The sequence below is a fragment of the Primulina huaijiensis genome, chromosome 3 (genome assembly GCF_012295235.1).
Source record: "Primulina huaijiensis isolate GDHJ02 chromosome 3, ASM1229523v2, whole genome shotgun sequence".
NCBI lineage: Eukaryota > Viridiplantae > Streptophyta > Magnoliopsida > Lamiales > Gesneriaceae > Primulina > Primulina huaijiensis.
The window spans coordinates 21,178,530-21,196,512 of NC_133308.1; the positions used below are offsets into that span (position 1 = coordinate 21,178,530).

At 34.9% G+C, this 17,983-nt stretch overlaps 3 protein-coding genes across 4 annotated transcripts; 2 read left to right on the forward strand and 1 right to left on the reverse strand.

Annotated features, from left to right (window-relative positions):
• Positions 1-544: 544 nt before the first annotated feature.
• Positions 545-4,132, forward strand: LOC140973672 (serine/threonine-protein kinase-like protein ACR4). The gene has a single exon (XM_073436645.1). It carries the CDS (start codon positions 923-925, stop codon positions 3,647-3,649), a length of 2,727 nt encoding a protein of 908 aa, XP_073292746.1. The 5' UTR covers positions 545-922; the 3' UTR covers positions 3,650-4,132.
• A 7,486-nt stretch (positions 4,133-11,618) lies between these two features.
• Positions 11,619-14,446, forward strand: LOC140973676 (endo-1,4-beta-xylanase 5-like). Of its 2 annotated transcripts, XM_073436650.1 has the most exons (8): positions 11,623-11,843; positions 11,933-11,967; positions 12,071-12,227; positions 12,322-12,494; positions 12,582-12,683; positions 12,753-12,899; positions 12,968-13,606; positions 13,719-14,446. In XM_073436650.1, exons 1-8 carry the CDS (start codon positions 11,771-11,773, stop codon positions 14,052-14,054), a joined length of 1,662 nt encoding a protein of 553 aa, XP_073292751.1. In that variant the 5' UTR covers positions 11,623-11,770; the 3' UTR covers positions 14,055-14,446. The 2 variants fall into 2 exon arrangements, with proteins under 2 accessions (XP_073292750.1, XP_073292751.1); XM_073436649.1 differs by having other exon boundaries at positions 11,619-11,843; positions 12,582-12,899.
• On the reverse strand, positions 14,426-16,343 carry LOC140973677 (thaumatin-like protein 1). Its single transcript, XM_073436652.1, has 3 exons — positions 15,870-16,343; positions 15,003-15,672; positions 14,426-14,705 (listed from the first exon to the last, which is right to left on the reverse strand). The coding sequence occupies exons 1-3, from the start codon at positions 15,934-15,936 to the stop codon at positions 14,426-14,428; spliced, it is 1,017 nt and encodes a 338-aa protein (XP_073292753.1). The 5' UTR covers positions 15,937-16,343.
• Positions 16,344-17,983: the final 1,640 nt, after the last annotated feature.

Below are 17,983 nucleotides of genomic sequence, written 5' to 3' on the forward strand. Positions count from 1 at the left end.
ATACTGGACAAGTCTTGTGTGACAAAAACTCCTACAAAGAGATTTTTGTGATGAAAATCGAACTTATGATCATTGGTCAAATGTTCACCTACTCCATCAACTCGAATATCCAAAACATCTCCTCTCACATTTTTTGTAACATGCATATTGTTCAATTACTGATCGAAATATTTTGTTTCACTTTGTGTTATGTTTATTGCTATACGCTTATCCTTAATTTTTATCATTAGGTAAATCTCAATTTTATAGAGGATATTACAACCAAAAAACATTATATCACTGAAAAAGAACATGATACTTGTGTAATTAGGACAAAAGTGTTACAACATATACATACATGTGTAGTCGAAGAAATATATATATTAACGTATGTATTTTATTTATTTCTGAAAAATCAAGAGACAAAAACATCTCCTACTAAAGAATAGAAAATCATTTGCTCATGAAACCAATCTTATATTGCTAATGGAATTTATAACATGGTTTTTTATTCCCTATGCAATTAATTATTTATTGATTATTGGTAAAAAAAAAAATTGTAAAATGTACTAATGTAAGTCAATTAAGGACCATTAACAATGATTAAAGAGAGTTAATTAATTAAACCATAAATTTAGTAAGTTCAAATTTTTTAACATAGAACGAAGCATTTAATGTGAGCGTGACATCCAGCGGTATCTGGACATAACTCTATTATTTTAAAGCAAACGAAGGCCGTGCGATTCAACGCTCGACAAATATATACCGTCGGATCAATATTAAATGCTCCACCTGCTCGCGTTCCCTCTCTTTCTCTCCTCTCTGGAACGCTTCAGCTAACTTCCATAGCCACCACCTCCGCCACGTACGCTATTGTTTACCCTTTTATCCAACTTTCCAGCTGAATTTCCCAACTGGGTTCAGGTTCTCATCCTCAGAAGAGATGAAGTTCCGGTGGGTTGAAAAGTATGTGCTTTTTCGTGATCAGAACTTGGTTTTCTTGCTGTTTTTTTCCTGTTTATGTAGCAAAGTTTCGAGCTTGGGAACAATGTCGTCCATCGCAATTTCTTATGGTGAAAATGGACCGGTTTTCTGTGGGATAAAGTCTGATGGTTCCCATTTAGCTAGTTGCTATGGCTCCAACTCGGCTATAGTTCGTGCTACTCCGAATCATTCGCCTTTTTTTGGTTTGACAGCTGGAAATGGATTTGTTTGTGGTCTTGAGATGGATTCGAACCAACCCTTTTGCTGGGGGAATACGCCATTTATTCCAATGGGGGTACCTCAACCTATGGTCAAGAATTCAGAGTACTTAGAAATTAGTGCTGGGGATCATCACTTGTGCGGTTTGAGAAAACCCTTGATGGAAAAGTTGAGAAACTCTTCGTTAATTGATTGTTGGGGTTATAATATGACCAAAAGTTACGACATTGATGGGCAGATCCAGTCTATTTCTGCAGGTTCCGAGTTTAATTGTGGCTTGTTTGCTCGGAATAGAAGTGTCTTTTGCTGGGGTGATGAGACTGGAAGTAATGTGATTTCTTTGATTCCTAAGGAGTTGAGGTTCTGGAAGATTGCAGCTGGGGGGTTTCACGTTTGTGGGATTTTGGAAGGGGTGAATTCGAGAGTGATTTGTTGGGGCAGGAGCTTGGATCTTGAAGAAGAAATTTATGTTGGTTCTGTGATAAATTCTGGGCATCTGAATGTGGATTTGTCTCCTGAGGATTCTATGCTTTCTGTAGTTGGGGGAAGGTTTCATGCTTGTGCGATCAGAAGTAATGATAGAGGAGTTGTTTGTTGGGGTTATAGTGTCGAAAGAAGCACGCCACCACCTAATGGTGTTAAACTTTATGAGATTGCAGCCGGCGATTACTTCACTTGTGGAGTTCTGGCTGAATCTTCTCTCTTGCCTGTTTGTTGGGGTGCAGGTTTTCCTTCAGCCCTGCCATTGGCGGTTTCACCCGGCGTCTGCAAGCCTGCGCCTTGTTCGAAAGGTTTTTACGAGTTCAACAATGCGAGTTCCCCTTGCAAGTCTTCCGGATCCAACATTTGTTTGCCTTGTAGCAGTGGCTGTCCCAGTGAAATGTATCAGATTTCTGAATGCAGTTTGACATCAGATAGGCAATGTGGTTTTAATTGTTCAAGTTGCGACTCCGGCAAGTGCCATTCAAACTGCTCCACTGCTGCTAATTCTGGAGGAAGGAATGCAAAGTTTTGGTCGATGCAATTGCCCATAATTTTTTCTGAGATTTCGTTTGCTGTGTTCTTGGTATGTGCTGTATCTTTGACTTCAATTCTTTATGTTAGATACAAGTTAAGAAACTGTAGGTGCTCTGCTAAGTCCAAGAAAAGTAGTGGGAATGGTTCTTTTCATAAGGAGACTGGGAAAATTAGGCCGGATTTAGATGAGCTAAAGATTAGGAGGGCTCAGAAGTTTACATACGAAGAACTTGAGAAAGCTGCGGATGGTTTTAAGGAAGAAACTTTGGTCGGTAAAGGTAGTTTCTCGTGCGTGTTTAAAGGCGTTTTGAAGGATGGTACCGTTGTTGCAGTCAAGAGGGCTATTGTATCTCCTGATATGAAGAACTCGAAAGAGTTTCATACTGAACTTGACTTGCTTTCAAGGCTAAATCATGCACATTTACTTAATTTGCTAGGCTATTGTGAAGATGGAGGTGAGAGGCTTTTGGTTTACGAGTTTATGGCGAATGGTTCCTTGCATCAACATCTCCATGGTAAAAATCAGGAGCTAAAAGAACAACTAGATTGGGTGAGAAGGGTGACTATTGCTGTCCAAGCGGCTCGTGGGATTGAATATCTACATGGTTATGCTTGTCCCCCGGTAATCCACCGGGACATAAAATCGTCAAATATCCTCATTGATGAAGAGCACAATGCCCGTGTGTCGGACTTTGGCCTCTCACTATTAGGGCCTACTAATAGTAGCTCCCCTTTGGCTGAATTGCCAGCAGGAACACTCGGTTATCTAGATCCTGAGTACTATCGGCTTCACTACCTCACGACCAAGTCTGATGTTTATAGCTTCGGTGTTCTACTTTTGGAAATTCTTAGCGGTCGAAAAGCCATCGACTTGCAGTATGAAGAAGGAAACATTGTCGAATGGGCCGTCCCTCTAATCAAAGCAGGTGAAATAGAAAGCATTTTGGATCCAGTTTTGAAACCTCCAGTGGAACTTGAAGCTCTGAAACGTATTGCGAACATCGCTAGCAAATGTGTGCGAATGAGAGGAAAAGAGAGGCCATCAATGGATAAAGCGACGACGGCTTTGGAGCGTGCCCTGGCTCTGCTAATGGGCAGCCCATGTAACGAGCAGCCTATCTTGCCAACCGAGGTGGTTTTAGGAAGCAGCAGATTGCATAACAAGTCTTCTCAAAGATCCGGGAACCGTTCAACCTCAGAAACTGATGGAGCAGACACAGAGGATCAAAGAATCGAGTTTCGAGCTCCATCATGGATCACTTTTCCTAGCGTTGCATCTTCACAAAGGAGGAAATCTTCTGTTTCTGACTCGGATCTTGATGGAAAGAACCTGCAGGAAGCAAGAAACCCGTGCAATGGCACGGGTGCTGCGGATGGATTGAGAAGTCTTGTCGAAGAGATCGGGCCAGCATCTCCTCAAGAACACTTGTACTTGCAGCACAACTTCTAGCAAAAAATTTCAGTCTTTAGCGTTGTTAAATTATAATCAATCAACGAGAGAAATGCACAGAATGTAGAAGAAATACTCTCTAATGGATAAATATTTCTTGAGACTTTGTTGTAATTCATATCTTTGATTAATTTTTTTACCTAGCAGCATATGAAAGAAACTAATTTGAAAGATAAAACATTGCCATCATATGCCGATTTTTCATGAAACTACTGAAGATTTTCTGCAAAAAAGAATCCACTTTACCCTTCACGATTTGGATGAACATGGCCTCTTGCTTCTGCATTCTACAGGTTTTACAACAAAATCTATTCATTATTAGCCCCTTTTTTTGCGGGTGGTTTTTATGTATTTCACCAAGCACCATCGGTGCCAAGATTGACGCCAATTAGAAGAATATTTCAGGTACCCGGTGACTAAAAGACATCTACTTTTGGACAGCCTGTAGTCTTTAGAACTGATGTGAATCATTTGGTCCCCTTAGGCCAAAGATTATCTTGGGGTCTATTTCAAATGCTACAACAATATGGCCCATTAAAGAACTCGATATATTCCTCCTCCTCACACTACACCTTATCTTGAAAGCAAATCATAGTTGGCAACAATATTCAACCATTTACTCCTGCAATATTAAGGATTTTGGATCGACGAACAAAACCGAAATAGAGAAGCAAAGTTGCAATGGGCAAGAATTTAGAACTAGGTTGCTAAAAAATCCAGTGTTTGAATTATTGAAATGGACTCCATATTTATATGCTTAAACTAAAGACATTGATAGCTCCATCACTTCCATACTCCATGTGATTAATAGCTCACTTCCTCACTGCTACAATTAATATAGTACTGCACGTAGGAAGACAAAATGGTTGTTTATGAATTTCGTATTATACTATGAAATTGACTATATGTTATTAATAGTGCAGTTGATTTGCATATTAATACTTTTAAAACAATTCAATGCAAGCCACAATTTTCATTCATAGAAGTTTAAAATTTTCAACAATAATGTGAATTTTGGATTCAAGATGCCGAACATAGAGAAGTTTTACGATATCCATTTTAATTTTATAATATAGTTATTTGTTACAATTGTGGTAAAATATAATGGTCCCTTTGCAAAGGCATGCAAAGTTTAGGCCATGTTTGTTGTCCTCCCACGCCTTCTTAGAACCATCCCCACCCTAGCTCTCCCACATACAAATAATGTAACCTAAGGCACCAAACCATTTTCTCTAGTACAGTTTGGCACTTTTCTCTTTCCCCGCTATTTAAATTGTATATCAACACAAACGACACGTTTGGATAGCTATGTCGCATGGCCGATCACTACAACAACACGAGTATGCAAAGAAAATATCATGTGATTGATTTGTGATTTGTGCATTTTTGCCTGCTCAATTGGAGACGTGGGAAAGAGGCAAATATATATATGGACTGAATTTAAGTCAGTTCGGTTGTTGTTTTGTGCTTTGTCATTGATGCTCTTCCCTGCCTTTGTTCATCACGGGAAAGACACCATTTACATAAAGTTGTAGGAGTCACATTTCACTCTTTTTGCGAGTTGGACATCACAGCACTTAGCCTCCTTTGGATAAGTTTTTTGACATGCAAACAATCGAAACCTTATGTTGTTATTGTTAGAGATTTTCTAAAAATCATGTTTCTTTACGTATATATAAACATGATAAACAAATATGCGGAAGCTAAATCGAGCGTTACCTCCAGCCATTGAATCATCTTTAAGTATTTTGATTTTCCTCCGATTGAAGCCTTCTAAACACTCCAATCTCTCTATAGATGATGTATTATTCTGTATGAGATTGTATGTTTAGGGACCTCAAACGCTTGTATATATATATAGGCGTCTCATACCATCAATGAGTTAATGCGGGAGCCTAATTGTCAAAAGAAGATGTACGTGCACGTCTCAATTTTCTAAAGATGAGGCGTGTACTTATATTTTGTCAAAAATTTGTAGGCAATGGCCGTCGCCATTTTCTACACGTTTTCTTCCTTTCTGATATGAGTCATTTTTCTTACAGCTATGGCCAATACATTTCCCGAAGATAACAAAAGGGAGAGACGGCTAATAGGAGTGGTGAAGGACCGCTGAAAAAAAATTTTGTATATAATTTTCCAACCTTCAAAATATAATAAATCACAGATCTCTTGCACATGTGTTTGATGCCTTGGAATTAAGCCTTTTTTGGCGTTGAGATCAGCCTAAAGTCAAATAAGACAAGTCGACAATTTTGGAGGATTTTTTGGCGATACCAGATGATTCTTATGAAAATATATATATTTTTTTGGTGGAAACAGGTTAGCCAACGAACAAAATCCATCGATTGGCCGCGATGCCAATGTTTAAGGGCAAATTATATCCGTCAGGCCTTCGAACCAGCTTTATTTCAGTTTCTGGTAATTTTTTTTATTTTGGTAATCAATGGACTTGGGAAATTCGAATTGTGTTTCTTTGTTTCCTAGGTCATAGTTTGTGTTTTACTGAATTTATGCACTTTCCATTTATAGAAACTAGGAAGTAGCGCACGTGGTATCTCGATCATTATTGGCCAAGATAATTATGTGTGGTAGATTTTAACTTAAATTATATAATAAAAAATTATGTATAAGACAATGCGATGATGATATAATCAGTCAATCAAATTAATAAATGTTTAAAAAATATAAGAATGAACATTTATTAATAGATAAATTGTAATTTAGGATATAAATAAAATAAAATAAAAATGCGTCATCATAATTTTTTTAGAAAACATACGAATCTTGTTAAATGATGTCATATTGATTGTAGATATCAACGTTCAAGAAAAACCTTTCTGATACCAGTTGTTAGGATCGGGAAAGAGTTCAGAGGGGGTGAATAAACTCTTTAAAAATATTTGCTTTTTAAAATTAGTTTTCAATCGTTTTTAGGCGGTTGAAAGTTTTTCTTGAACTGTCAAAAATATGAACCACTTGAAAAGTGCAGAAAAAGGTTCACAATTACTAATGATAGCTTCAGCTGGTGGGCAACAAGAAACACTTCAAAAAGTAAGTGCACGCGAAAAGTAAAGACGCAGGATTTTTATGGATGTTCGGAGATAAAAACTCATACGTCATCCTTTCTTCCTCTTTAAGAAGGATTCCACTAAAAGACTTTGGCTTTACAAACTTCTTGCAACAATCCATTCCAATCGGGACTTATCACACTGTCTGTTTTGGAACTCTAAGTGATCACTTTACACTTCTGAATTTTATGAACCCTCGGTTCACCAGACAACACAATCAATCAAATAACCAAAGGTTACTGATAAAAGAAAACTGTATGTTTTGAGTAGCATGAAATTGATCCTTGAATGATTAGATATCTTTCTACTTAGTGTGTGCTTGATGAGCGATGAAATATGTAAACTTTAAGAGCGCTCAGATCTTTGAGTATGCAAGCTTCAGTAGTGTGTCATTCGCGTGGTTGAAAATCTTTTAAATTGATCGAACTATTATCTGCATTCTTCAGCTCTTCTTTTATAAGCTATCATCCCAACTCTCGGAAAAGATACATAACGTAAACTTGTAGCATTGGAATGATGTGTCACTATTAGCTGCAACTTCATTAAATGTTCTTCAGCAAAACATTTAGTGTTCTCTTTACTTTCACAGCCTTGAATTACGTTTCTTGAATAGTTGCTACTTAGTATCCTTTTGTGGCAACTGATATTAACATCAGAACTTGTAGGATGTATAAGCAATCTTTCTATTCTGGGATAGTGACATTAATGCAGATCTTTATCGGGACTGGAGCAGGACATAGTTGACTTTTAGTGATGCAAAATCATTGAATACCCTGAGCCGGTCAGAGAATATCTTTCATTAAGAGAGCAATAAATAGCTCTTAAATAAACGGTTTGAAGACTTTGAACAGTGGGTTGAAAGTCTTCTGAACGGTTGAAACTACTTCAAGCTGTAGGCGGACATCCGGTTGAAAGTTCAAGCGGTCGAAGACCAAGCGGTTGAAATGGTTCTTTCTATGCAAAAAAGATTGCAGTTGTTTCCTGAAACAGTTAGGTGTTGTTTTGATTTTGTCAATCACCAAAACTTTAGGGTAATAATAATTTCACAATATTTTTTTAATTTTATCGATATTTATCATGATATCGATTAAACTTCATCTACACAAAATACATTTCTCCGAAATAACAAAATAAAAATAAGAGATTTTAACTATTTAGCTTATGAGAATTATCCTGGATCTTTGCATGTGCTTGAAATTTTTTGAAAATTCAATTGATATTTTATCTTAAACGCAAAACTTTCAAGTAAGAAAATAAAACAATCGAATTATTATCGATGATTACGCATAGATCTTGAGTGACTTTAGCTCGGTTTGAAAATCGAACTCAAAATAATCTCTCGGTGTTGTGTTCATTTTTGAACATTTCAATAACAGACTATTGTAGTAGCTCTATAAATTTTAACAGTATTTATTCACCCTCTCAACGTAGAGAAAATATTTATGTTGGTTATCTTGAATATATATGTCATTTTATCCACAACATATTACTTTTTGTGGATATATATTATAAGTTCAGTGTCTTAATTAGCATGTATTTTCACTATAATTTGATTATATGAAAGATAAATAAGTTTATTGTTTATTTTTACATTAGTTTGACTTCTAGATTCTCATTACATCTATAATAATATTCAAATTTTGTTTATTAATAAATGAAATTTCATAATAAAGACCAACTCATAATGATTAAAATTTTGAATTATAAATCTTCAAAATATGACATAAAAAAGTAATTGGTAAAAAAAACTATCGGTATTTCTATCAAAAACATGATGAGAGCCATGTTAGTCACAATTTAAATTTTCCTTAAAATTTTCATATATCACATAACATTCAACGATGTAATTTTACTTATTTTTTTTCTTGAAAATCAACTAATCCAATACTTTATTTAAATATAGATATTTTTATTACATTTAAATATTTTATTTTAAAACATTTACATGAATTAAACTATCTATTTCTTTGATTTGAAAAATAATCATTTTCATTAATTCTACAATAATCTATTAAAACTAAAGTTTTTAATTTTATTAGCGTTTCTTTGCTCAAATAGAAGGAAATCAACGACTGGGAAATATATCTCAAACATATTTTATGATTAACACAATTAAATCAAGATGTTTGGTCATCATTTTTTCATCTATAAATTATGTTAATGATTTATTGTGATTAAAAAAATTATTGAAAAATAAATGGAAAGTATTTATATGAATTTTTTTTAAAAAAAAATTGAAGTTGAATATAATCTCTTCCTTCGGCATAGTCATTACCTTGTGTTTACTGAATGAATTAATATTTAACATTTATGATTAGTTGTTGTAAATTTTACACGTGATATTTAATATAAAACATTTCAAATACATTAAAATAATAATATCATCTATCTGCATTTCTCTCTCTCTTTTTAGTTTTAGTATCACCCAACAAAAAATTATTTTTATTTTATTTTACTTTTTAACTTAAACATTTATTACTCTCTATTGTTTGTGATAATATTCTAAATATATATTTTTGTATGACCAAGCGTTGGACGTTTTACCAAAATTTATAGTTGGTGTTAACAGTACAACTCAAATCTTTTAAATTGTACAGTTACAATAGTTCAAGCGCCACATTTCTTCTCTACCAAGCAGGGACAATTATTGCGTCTAACAATCTCTCTCAATGATTACACTCATTGCAATAAATGAGAATCGAATTCATGACATTTGCTCTGATACCAATTATAGAACCGAACATTTGATGTTTTACCAAAAGATATAGTTGATGGTTAAATCATACATCAGCTTAAGCGTCACGTTTCAGTTACTCTACCCAGCATATAAAATTATTGCACCCAAAATATTTCTTCCTTTTTTAGTCTATCTAGATAATATATTACATACCCCATAACGTATATATGATAAGAATTATGATCCATATGTTTGTTTTAACTATGAAAAATAAATTTATCTTTTTTATTTTTTCTAAACAAATATATGAAAAACCCATTCTTTATAACCAATTTTCTTATCAAAAAATATTTTGACAATATTATATAATTTTTTTCCTAGACAAACTATCAAATTAATGGATAGAATTTTCGTTTTTCCCTAGTGCTTATGTTGAACACCAACAATATATGTACTACAAGTCTCCACTCAATTATCTCAATAGTTTGCGACTAAGTTAGAGTAATACATTTACATATATTTATTCAACTTTAAAAGCAAGAAAAATAAGTTGCAACAAATGAATTTAAAGTGCAATTGCTTTTTCTGATTTTTATGTATTTGAGCATATAATTGTTTTTTCTATGAGTGTACTATCTTCATGTTTTCAAAAGTATTTGATGCATGACAATATAATAGTATTTTCAATTCACTATTGATATCTAATGTTTTCTAACTATTGTCAGGTATTCATTATAGGTTAATATTTTTGAAATATAGCATTTATTGTCACGAGAAAGAGAAATTTATCAGGAGCAAATTTTTTATCTAACTCTAGTCAACATTTAAAAAAATGACCTCCAATAGTATATTTCAAATATATTTGGGGAGGTCATATTTTTTTATTAAAAAAATGGTTGATCGGATATTTTTTTTTAATTTGCCGTTTTTTTTATGGACAATGTCGCTTAAATTTTTTTGCTCACAATGTGTTTTTAGCAAAGAATTAAACTGAGTTAATGGATTTTATTTAAATTAATTTCTTAGCTTAATATGCTCCTCAAAAAACACACATGAAATGAAAATTTGTAGATTTGAATATGAATAGGATCGTATTTTAGTAAATACATGTATTCATTTACAAAAATCGTCAATGAATGTATTATCATTCAATTCTAAAATCATATATTTACCTCACCTCAATCATCACATTGTCTACCAAATGACGTGAATGATAAGAACGACTGTAACTATCGAAAATAAATTATGTAACTTATACATGTGAAATTTTCGAAATAAGAAAAAACACATAATTCATCGAACTTTGAATAGAATATAATTAATGAAAAAAGTTCGAGAGCTCAAAACCAATGAACAAATAATAATACTCTCAAACAAATATTTATTTATGAATGAAAATCTTTATTCTATATTAATTTTTTTATCACTTAAATTAAATTCTAATTTTTTGACTGATATTTTTTTGTTTTTCTCTTTTCAAATTTGATTGATTTACAAAAATATTTCCTTGGTTTACAATACAACTGTGTATATATTTTGTAGGAAATAATAAGCCTTTTTTTAATCAAAATAAAATATCAAGATAANATTTATGCATGATTAATTGAGGGGAGAAAAAAATAATTATGAGAATAGAATATTAGACACAATCAATTTGTTTTGGTTGAAAATTTGCATGTTATATTGTTCATGGATATAACCTAAGGAAAAAGATCGATACATGCATCACAATAAATATAAGAATAATAATTCAAATTAAAAATATAATATAATATTAAATCCTAACAATAACAATAAATACAATGAAAAATAGTGAACATATCCTTATCTCTAAATACGATGAGGTGGTTTGAAATTATCCGGAATACCAACAGAAAGATGACCAATAATCAATAGGTAATATCGGAAATTAAAAAATATCAAGGATTCGAAGTAAAAACACAATTCAAAATTTTATTCATGTTTTTATATAGAATAGATAGATAGATAGATATTAGATTAGATAGATATAAATATGGATACAAATATATTTATTATTTCATCGATTATAATTCCGTCCGACATATATCAACTTAGTTTTAATTAATAAAGACGGTTGAATTCGAATGAAAAAAATATGTCGAATGTTTTTTTCTTTTCTAGATTTTCCTAGCTATTATATGTGAACATTGATCAACAAGTTGTGTATACTGACAGGTCCATTTCCATCTCTACAAGTTGTGTACAAACGAGGGATGGGGAGCTTTTCTATTGTTGCATGTGAATATCACCTCAAAACCACACTATTTAACCTGTGATGCCACCACTCCTCCGTGAACAATTTTTCCTCTGTCTCTTTGTCTTGAAAATATACAAGATTTCTCCCAATCAAAGAAAATGAAAGAATTCCTACACTTCATTCCTCTGTTTTTGCTCCTCTGCATGACCTCTGCTTCGGCTTCAGCCTACGGTTTTGTCGCACTTTCTCTCTCTCCCTCAGCTCGTGCTTATGTTATCAAAGAATTTTTACTTTGATTGACACTGGCTAATTTACTGCAGATGGGCCACTTTATGATTCTTCTGCTTACACTGAGGTAAGTGCTGGATTGTGACAGAATAATTTCATTCTACATGTTTGCTTATATTTAGTATTAAGATTGGAATATGGTGAAAAGATTAGAACTGTGTTATTTGCAGTGTAAATTGGAAGTTGAAGATCCACTCTACAACGGAGGGATGCTCAAGGATCAAGAACCAACTATAGAACAGGTCGTTCTGGGTGACGGTGTTCGGGTTAATGCACTGGTGTTTTCACTGCAGAACGTCACTCAAGGCACCAAATATTGTTTTTCCAGTTAAATCCCTGCTCTTTTTTACAGTTTTAAATGCTAATTCAAGCAATCAAGTAGAAAGAATCCTTGTAATTTTGAATGTTTCATGTATAACAGTTTGGATCAGGATACTATATGCCAACTCGTCTCTAATAAAGGCGAGGCTTGTGACGGAAGAAAGGACGTTGAACTGCATAGGGACCGTTACTGCAAAGGCGGGTTGTTGGTCTTTTCTGAAGGGTGGATTTGTATCGACATCTCCGTTGAAAATGCCTAAGCTGTATCTCCAGGTAAATATGGTGTCAGTATAAAGTGTGAGTGAAGTTTTGATGTCGATTGATTTGGGTTTTTTTGGGTTTTTCATCCCGAAACACCAGAATTCAGATGGCAAAAATGTCAGAATAGAAACTGCGAGTGCTTCTTTGCAGCCTTTCACTAACGAGGAATGGAGATTGAATCAGGAAACAAAGATCAACAAGGTACATAGATGTAACAAGTTGAAATTGTTCAAATTCCAGCCTTCTAAAACTGTTCTTAATCGGGTCCAGGCAAGGAAACGTGCCGTAACAATCCATGTATCAGATAAACAAGGCACAAAATTGCAAGGCGCAACAGTAAGAATCGAACAAATCTCGAAAGATTTCCCATTTGGATCTGCCATAGCAAAGACCATCATCGGAAATTCGCAATATCAGGTTTGTGTAATCTGTCAAGAAACAAATGCGATGTTCTGGTTATGTGCTTCTGAATTTCACGGTTTTAGAACTGGTTCGTGGAGAGATTCAATGCAGCAGTATTCGAAAACGAGCTCAAATGGAATGCAACTGAACCCAATCCAGGGCAGGTGAATTACACCATCCCAGACCAGATGCTAGAATTCATTAGATCAAACCAGATAATCGTCAGAGGCCACAACATTTTCTGGGAGGACCCAAAGTTTATTCCTGGATGGGTTCGAAACCTGTCGGGCCACGACCTGGAATCAGCTGTCCAATCAAGAATCCAAAGCCTGATGAAGAAATACAAAGAGGAATTCATCCACTGGGATGTCAACAATGAGATGCTACATTTCGATTTCTACGAGGACAGGCTCGGTCCAAATGCCACACAGCAATTCTTCGACACAGCCCATCAGGCAGATCCTTTAGCAACCTTGTTTATGAACGAGTTTAATGTAGTTGAAACTTGTAGCGATGTTAACTCAACTGTCGACACGTATGTATCGAGAATTAGAGAGCTGCAACGAGGTGGTGTGTCAATGGATGGCATAGGACTACAGGGTCATTTTGATGTGCCAAACACACCACTCATGAGGGGTATTATTGATAAATTGGCCACTCTCGGGCTTCCTATATGGTTGACAGAAGTAGATATCAGCAAAGAGTTCAGTAAAGAAACACAGGTACCTTGACCATATTTGTATTATGCATCTGAATTTTTCTCCATCCTGAGTGTGTGCAATATGACCGAATCACCCTTTCGCATTATATTCAGTCCATCACTTATCTTGCCAGGCTATGTATCTAGAAGAAGTCCTGAGAGAAGGCTTTTCCCATCCTGCTGTAGATGGGATCATTCTGTGGACAGCTCTGCGCAAGAATGGTTGCTACCAAATGTGCCTAACAGACGATGAATTTAACAACCTTCCAGCAGGTGATACAGTAGATAGGCTTCTGAGAGAGTGGCAATCGGGGGTTGCGGATGGAGAGACAGACGAGTATGGCTCCCACAGTTTCTTTGGATTCTTAGGTGAATACAAAGTCACTGCTAAGTTCGGGAATGTAACAGTCACTTCAACTTTTTCGCTCTCACGAGGCAAAGATACCAAGCATTTTAACATTCAATTGTAACTTAATTCGGTTAAGGGCTACTGTAAATTCGATTTTTACAGTTTATAAAGATACATGTTAAAATTTGAAGACATACCATTTCATGTTTTCTTGCTCTGCGCAAACTAACTTAACAAATGACAAAAGAACTTTGGATGAAATAAACTATAAATGAAAACTAAAATACAGCGTCAATTTACATAAATTAAGGCCAAAAAAAATGAAATTCTAGCTAGAACACTTCCCCAAGAATGAAACGAATTAAAAATATGGATCAATCTGTTCTTTTCCACTAACAAGCCAAACCCTCAATCTTTCCAAGGCAGCCTTGTGTTAAGTGTAATCTGAATCTGCATTGGGAGGAGCCGAGCCTAGAAAAAACAGAAGGGGCACTACAAACAAAAAAAGGAAACCAATGAAAAGAAAATAAAGATAGCACCATAATGCAAAGTTGATGGAGAATGGACCCCAGATGAAACCCCCATGGCTAAACCAGCCAACCATGACCCTTCGTCCGAAGTAGACTCGGATGCTGATCTCGGATCAGAGTTTGAATCCATTCCGGTCACACTGATTCCAGACCCTTTATCTGAACCCGGTAGCGATCCATCGCCATTCTCAGTTTCTGGTGTGGTTGACGTTGTTGGAGTTGGATTTTTGGAAGATTTCTGACTGTAAAAGATATCAAAAGGGCATTTCACAAATACAATAAGAGGAGCAGCATTCAATGAGCTACAGATATCACCATAATCAAGAAAAGTTAGTCAGATTCAAAAGGAATTGTAGTAATTGATAACTTAATCTGCAGCGCTGCCAAATAAAAAAGATGGATCATCATTAATAGGATCTTACACTAATCATGCAACAAAAGTTGTGAGTTAATGTAAAAAGAAAAAAAAAAAGCAAGCAAAAAACCCATCAGAGAAAAAATCGTGTAATAAAGATCAATAAATAAGCATCTTCTTGTACCTTGACGTGGAGGGGCAAAATGTCACAGTATAATCAGCACCATTGCATGTGAAAGTGCTCGTGGGATCATCGTAAGCATAGCTATAGGATCTGGGACAAGCAGACTTAAACAGCTGCGAGTAAACCGTCGGCTTGCACGCGGAGGGCGAGTTAAACTCGCCGCTGCAACAGTACTTCGGACTCCCAAAAGCCTCACACGCGCTCCTACAAGCTGCCCCATTTCCAACACGGAGCTCCGATGGGCAGACTCGGTTAAGATCCATCACGCAGCCAGTGGAGGCGCACATGCCCGAACCGCCGGTTGCTTCAACTATCATAGGCAAATTGTAGCCGTCAACTAAACTTACGTCGTAAAAGTCTAGACCACCGGTTCCAAGGGTGAACTCTGCCAATGTGACAGGCGGGGCTGCCCCGGAGCCGTGACATTCTGGCTGACCGGACCCGCAGTCACCGGTCTTGCAAGATCCTGTACCGGAATCAGAGAATGTGCATTCTGTTCGGCCCCAGAACCGGCCAGACCAGGCGGCGGGAGAAATGAATGTGCGGGAGGTGTCTGGCGGGAGCTGAAACCCTGTGCTATCAAGTTTAGGACCGCCGGCGTTTGCTAGTATACCGGGCCACACTGTGACCTCGCATTTGTTCACAAATGTGAATTTAGTACCACATACTCCTGTTGAAAAAAGAAAACAACAAAAATATCACAACCCAGTTCAAGAAACGCAAATTTATCCGAAAACCCAGAACCAAGATCAAATTTTTTCAGAAAATTGCCACTCAAGACACCACAACTAGCTTAAAGATCACACATTTGAGACAAAACCCCAAAAAGAAAAAACATGACGAGTTGTAGTTTAGTTCTAGTGCAACCTGAGGAAAAAAGAACATAAATGCTGAGGGTGAAAGTCAAATAAAACTCGAACACAGAAAGATCCATAGGACTGTCGTTGCCGGAGGGAAACCAGTCACTTGCTTTCCTTTTCTTGATGTTTTCTTCCTTTTGTTTTTACTACCCAGGTATGCTGAGGATGGAGGGAAAAGGACTTATTTGGGCCAATGTCTTTGTTCTTTTGCAAAGACAATAATAAAAAACTGAAGAAAAAAATGTGATTTTGTTTTTCCTGGTGTATGTATCTGCTTGTATCAGCTCCAAGAACAAAGAGATGGAGGATCACACCAAGAAATGAAGTAAAGTTCCGATTATTATTTTTGTTTTTGGGTCCAACTCCCTTAATTAAACCCCATTAACACTGTCAAAATCAACGTAAAACTTATTTTCCCTGGGGAAATGGGAAGAACCATAGAGAGAGAGGAAGTGGTGACTGCGGTCATCTGAGCTCTTGGCAGAACTGTCCTATGGTAAGCTGTGACCACACTGTCCAAATTATACATTAAAGAATTCTATAGAATCTTATTATCCGTTATGGTTTTTTATTGTTTTTTAATTTAATTTTGTGGGTCAAAAATTTCACCTTTTGTGTCACGCGTAGTATTAATTAATTAATTATTTATAAAATATTTATATAATTTTTTAAATCATTTAAAAATAAAACTAAAAATCTGTGTTTTTTTTGGATGATAGTTATATTTTTGTATAAGTTTAATGTTTGAATTTGTGTAAATAATATGTTATACAATGTGGAATCGATGCCTCATGTTTTATGTCAGCATGTTTTGTCATGTCATCATATTTTTCTTATTCAACTCAAAAATAACATGAGAATGAGGATTACACGATGATATCAATCATGGTTGAAATAAAAAAAAGATAAAAAATAAATGAATTATATTTTTTAAATTTAAATAATGATTAATTGTTTATCATATATTGGAGTTTTCTCTTAAAGAAGGATATTACACATTACACTTTAGGTTTCCATCTTTTCTCCTTTCACTTATTATTCCCCATTTTTCTAATATTGATATGTGTTTTAACTTGGCTTAATCATCGGAATGGTTATTTCAGGATCTCTCTTGACGCCCCCGTAATCGACTTATTCATGCTTTTTAGGAGATCTTGGATTTTGGAATAGTGAGGATGATAAAGAGTGACATAGGAGGAAATTATATTTGGGAGAAGATCGTTATGAATGTTTCATTTTTCCATTGACAACAAAAATAAAAATAGAATTTCATGATCTTGATTTATATAAATAAAATTAATTAATTTATATAAGTTGACTTGTCAACGTTTTGTGAGAAACTTAAGACCAAAACATATTTACTAACTATAATATTGTTGTGAAAAAGTAAAAATTTACGGTAAAAAAGTAAAAATCTCAAACTCTCAAAATTATCACACTACACACTTTATAATATTTTTCTCTCAACTCAATTGTGATTTTCTTCACAAATGAGAGATCTATTTATAGAAAATTTTTACAAATAATCCAAAAATAAAATACATCATTACCTACATCATCACACACTAATTTTCAATATTCAACACCTAATTTTACCTAATTTTCAACATTCAACATTCACATTTTCAACACAAATATTTAACACATTTTTAAATAATTTTTCAACACTCCCCCTTGTGATGATGATCATAATGATTGTATACATTACGTGTTTTTATACTGCCTCGTTAAAAACCTTACTAGGAAAAACCCATTGGGATAAAAACCATAGTAAGGGAAAAAGAGTGCAGTCACGTAAACTCCCCCTCATGTTGACACGAACAATTCTTCACAAATTTCGTAGATTGCGCATCCCAATATTATATATGTGCTTTCTGAATATTGTCGTAGGAAGTGCCTTTGTGAAGAGATCTGATGAGTTTTCACTTGATTGAATGTGACGAACATCAATACATTTATTCTTCTCAAGCTCCTTGGTGAATGCGAAGAACTTAGGAGGAATATGTTTAGTTCTGTCGCTTTTTATGTATCCTTCTTTCATTTGAGCAACACATGCAGCATTATCTTCATATAGTATCACAGGCTTCTCGTCGAATGATAATCCGCATGAGATTTGGATAT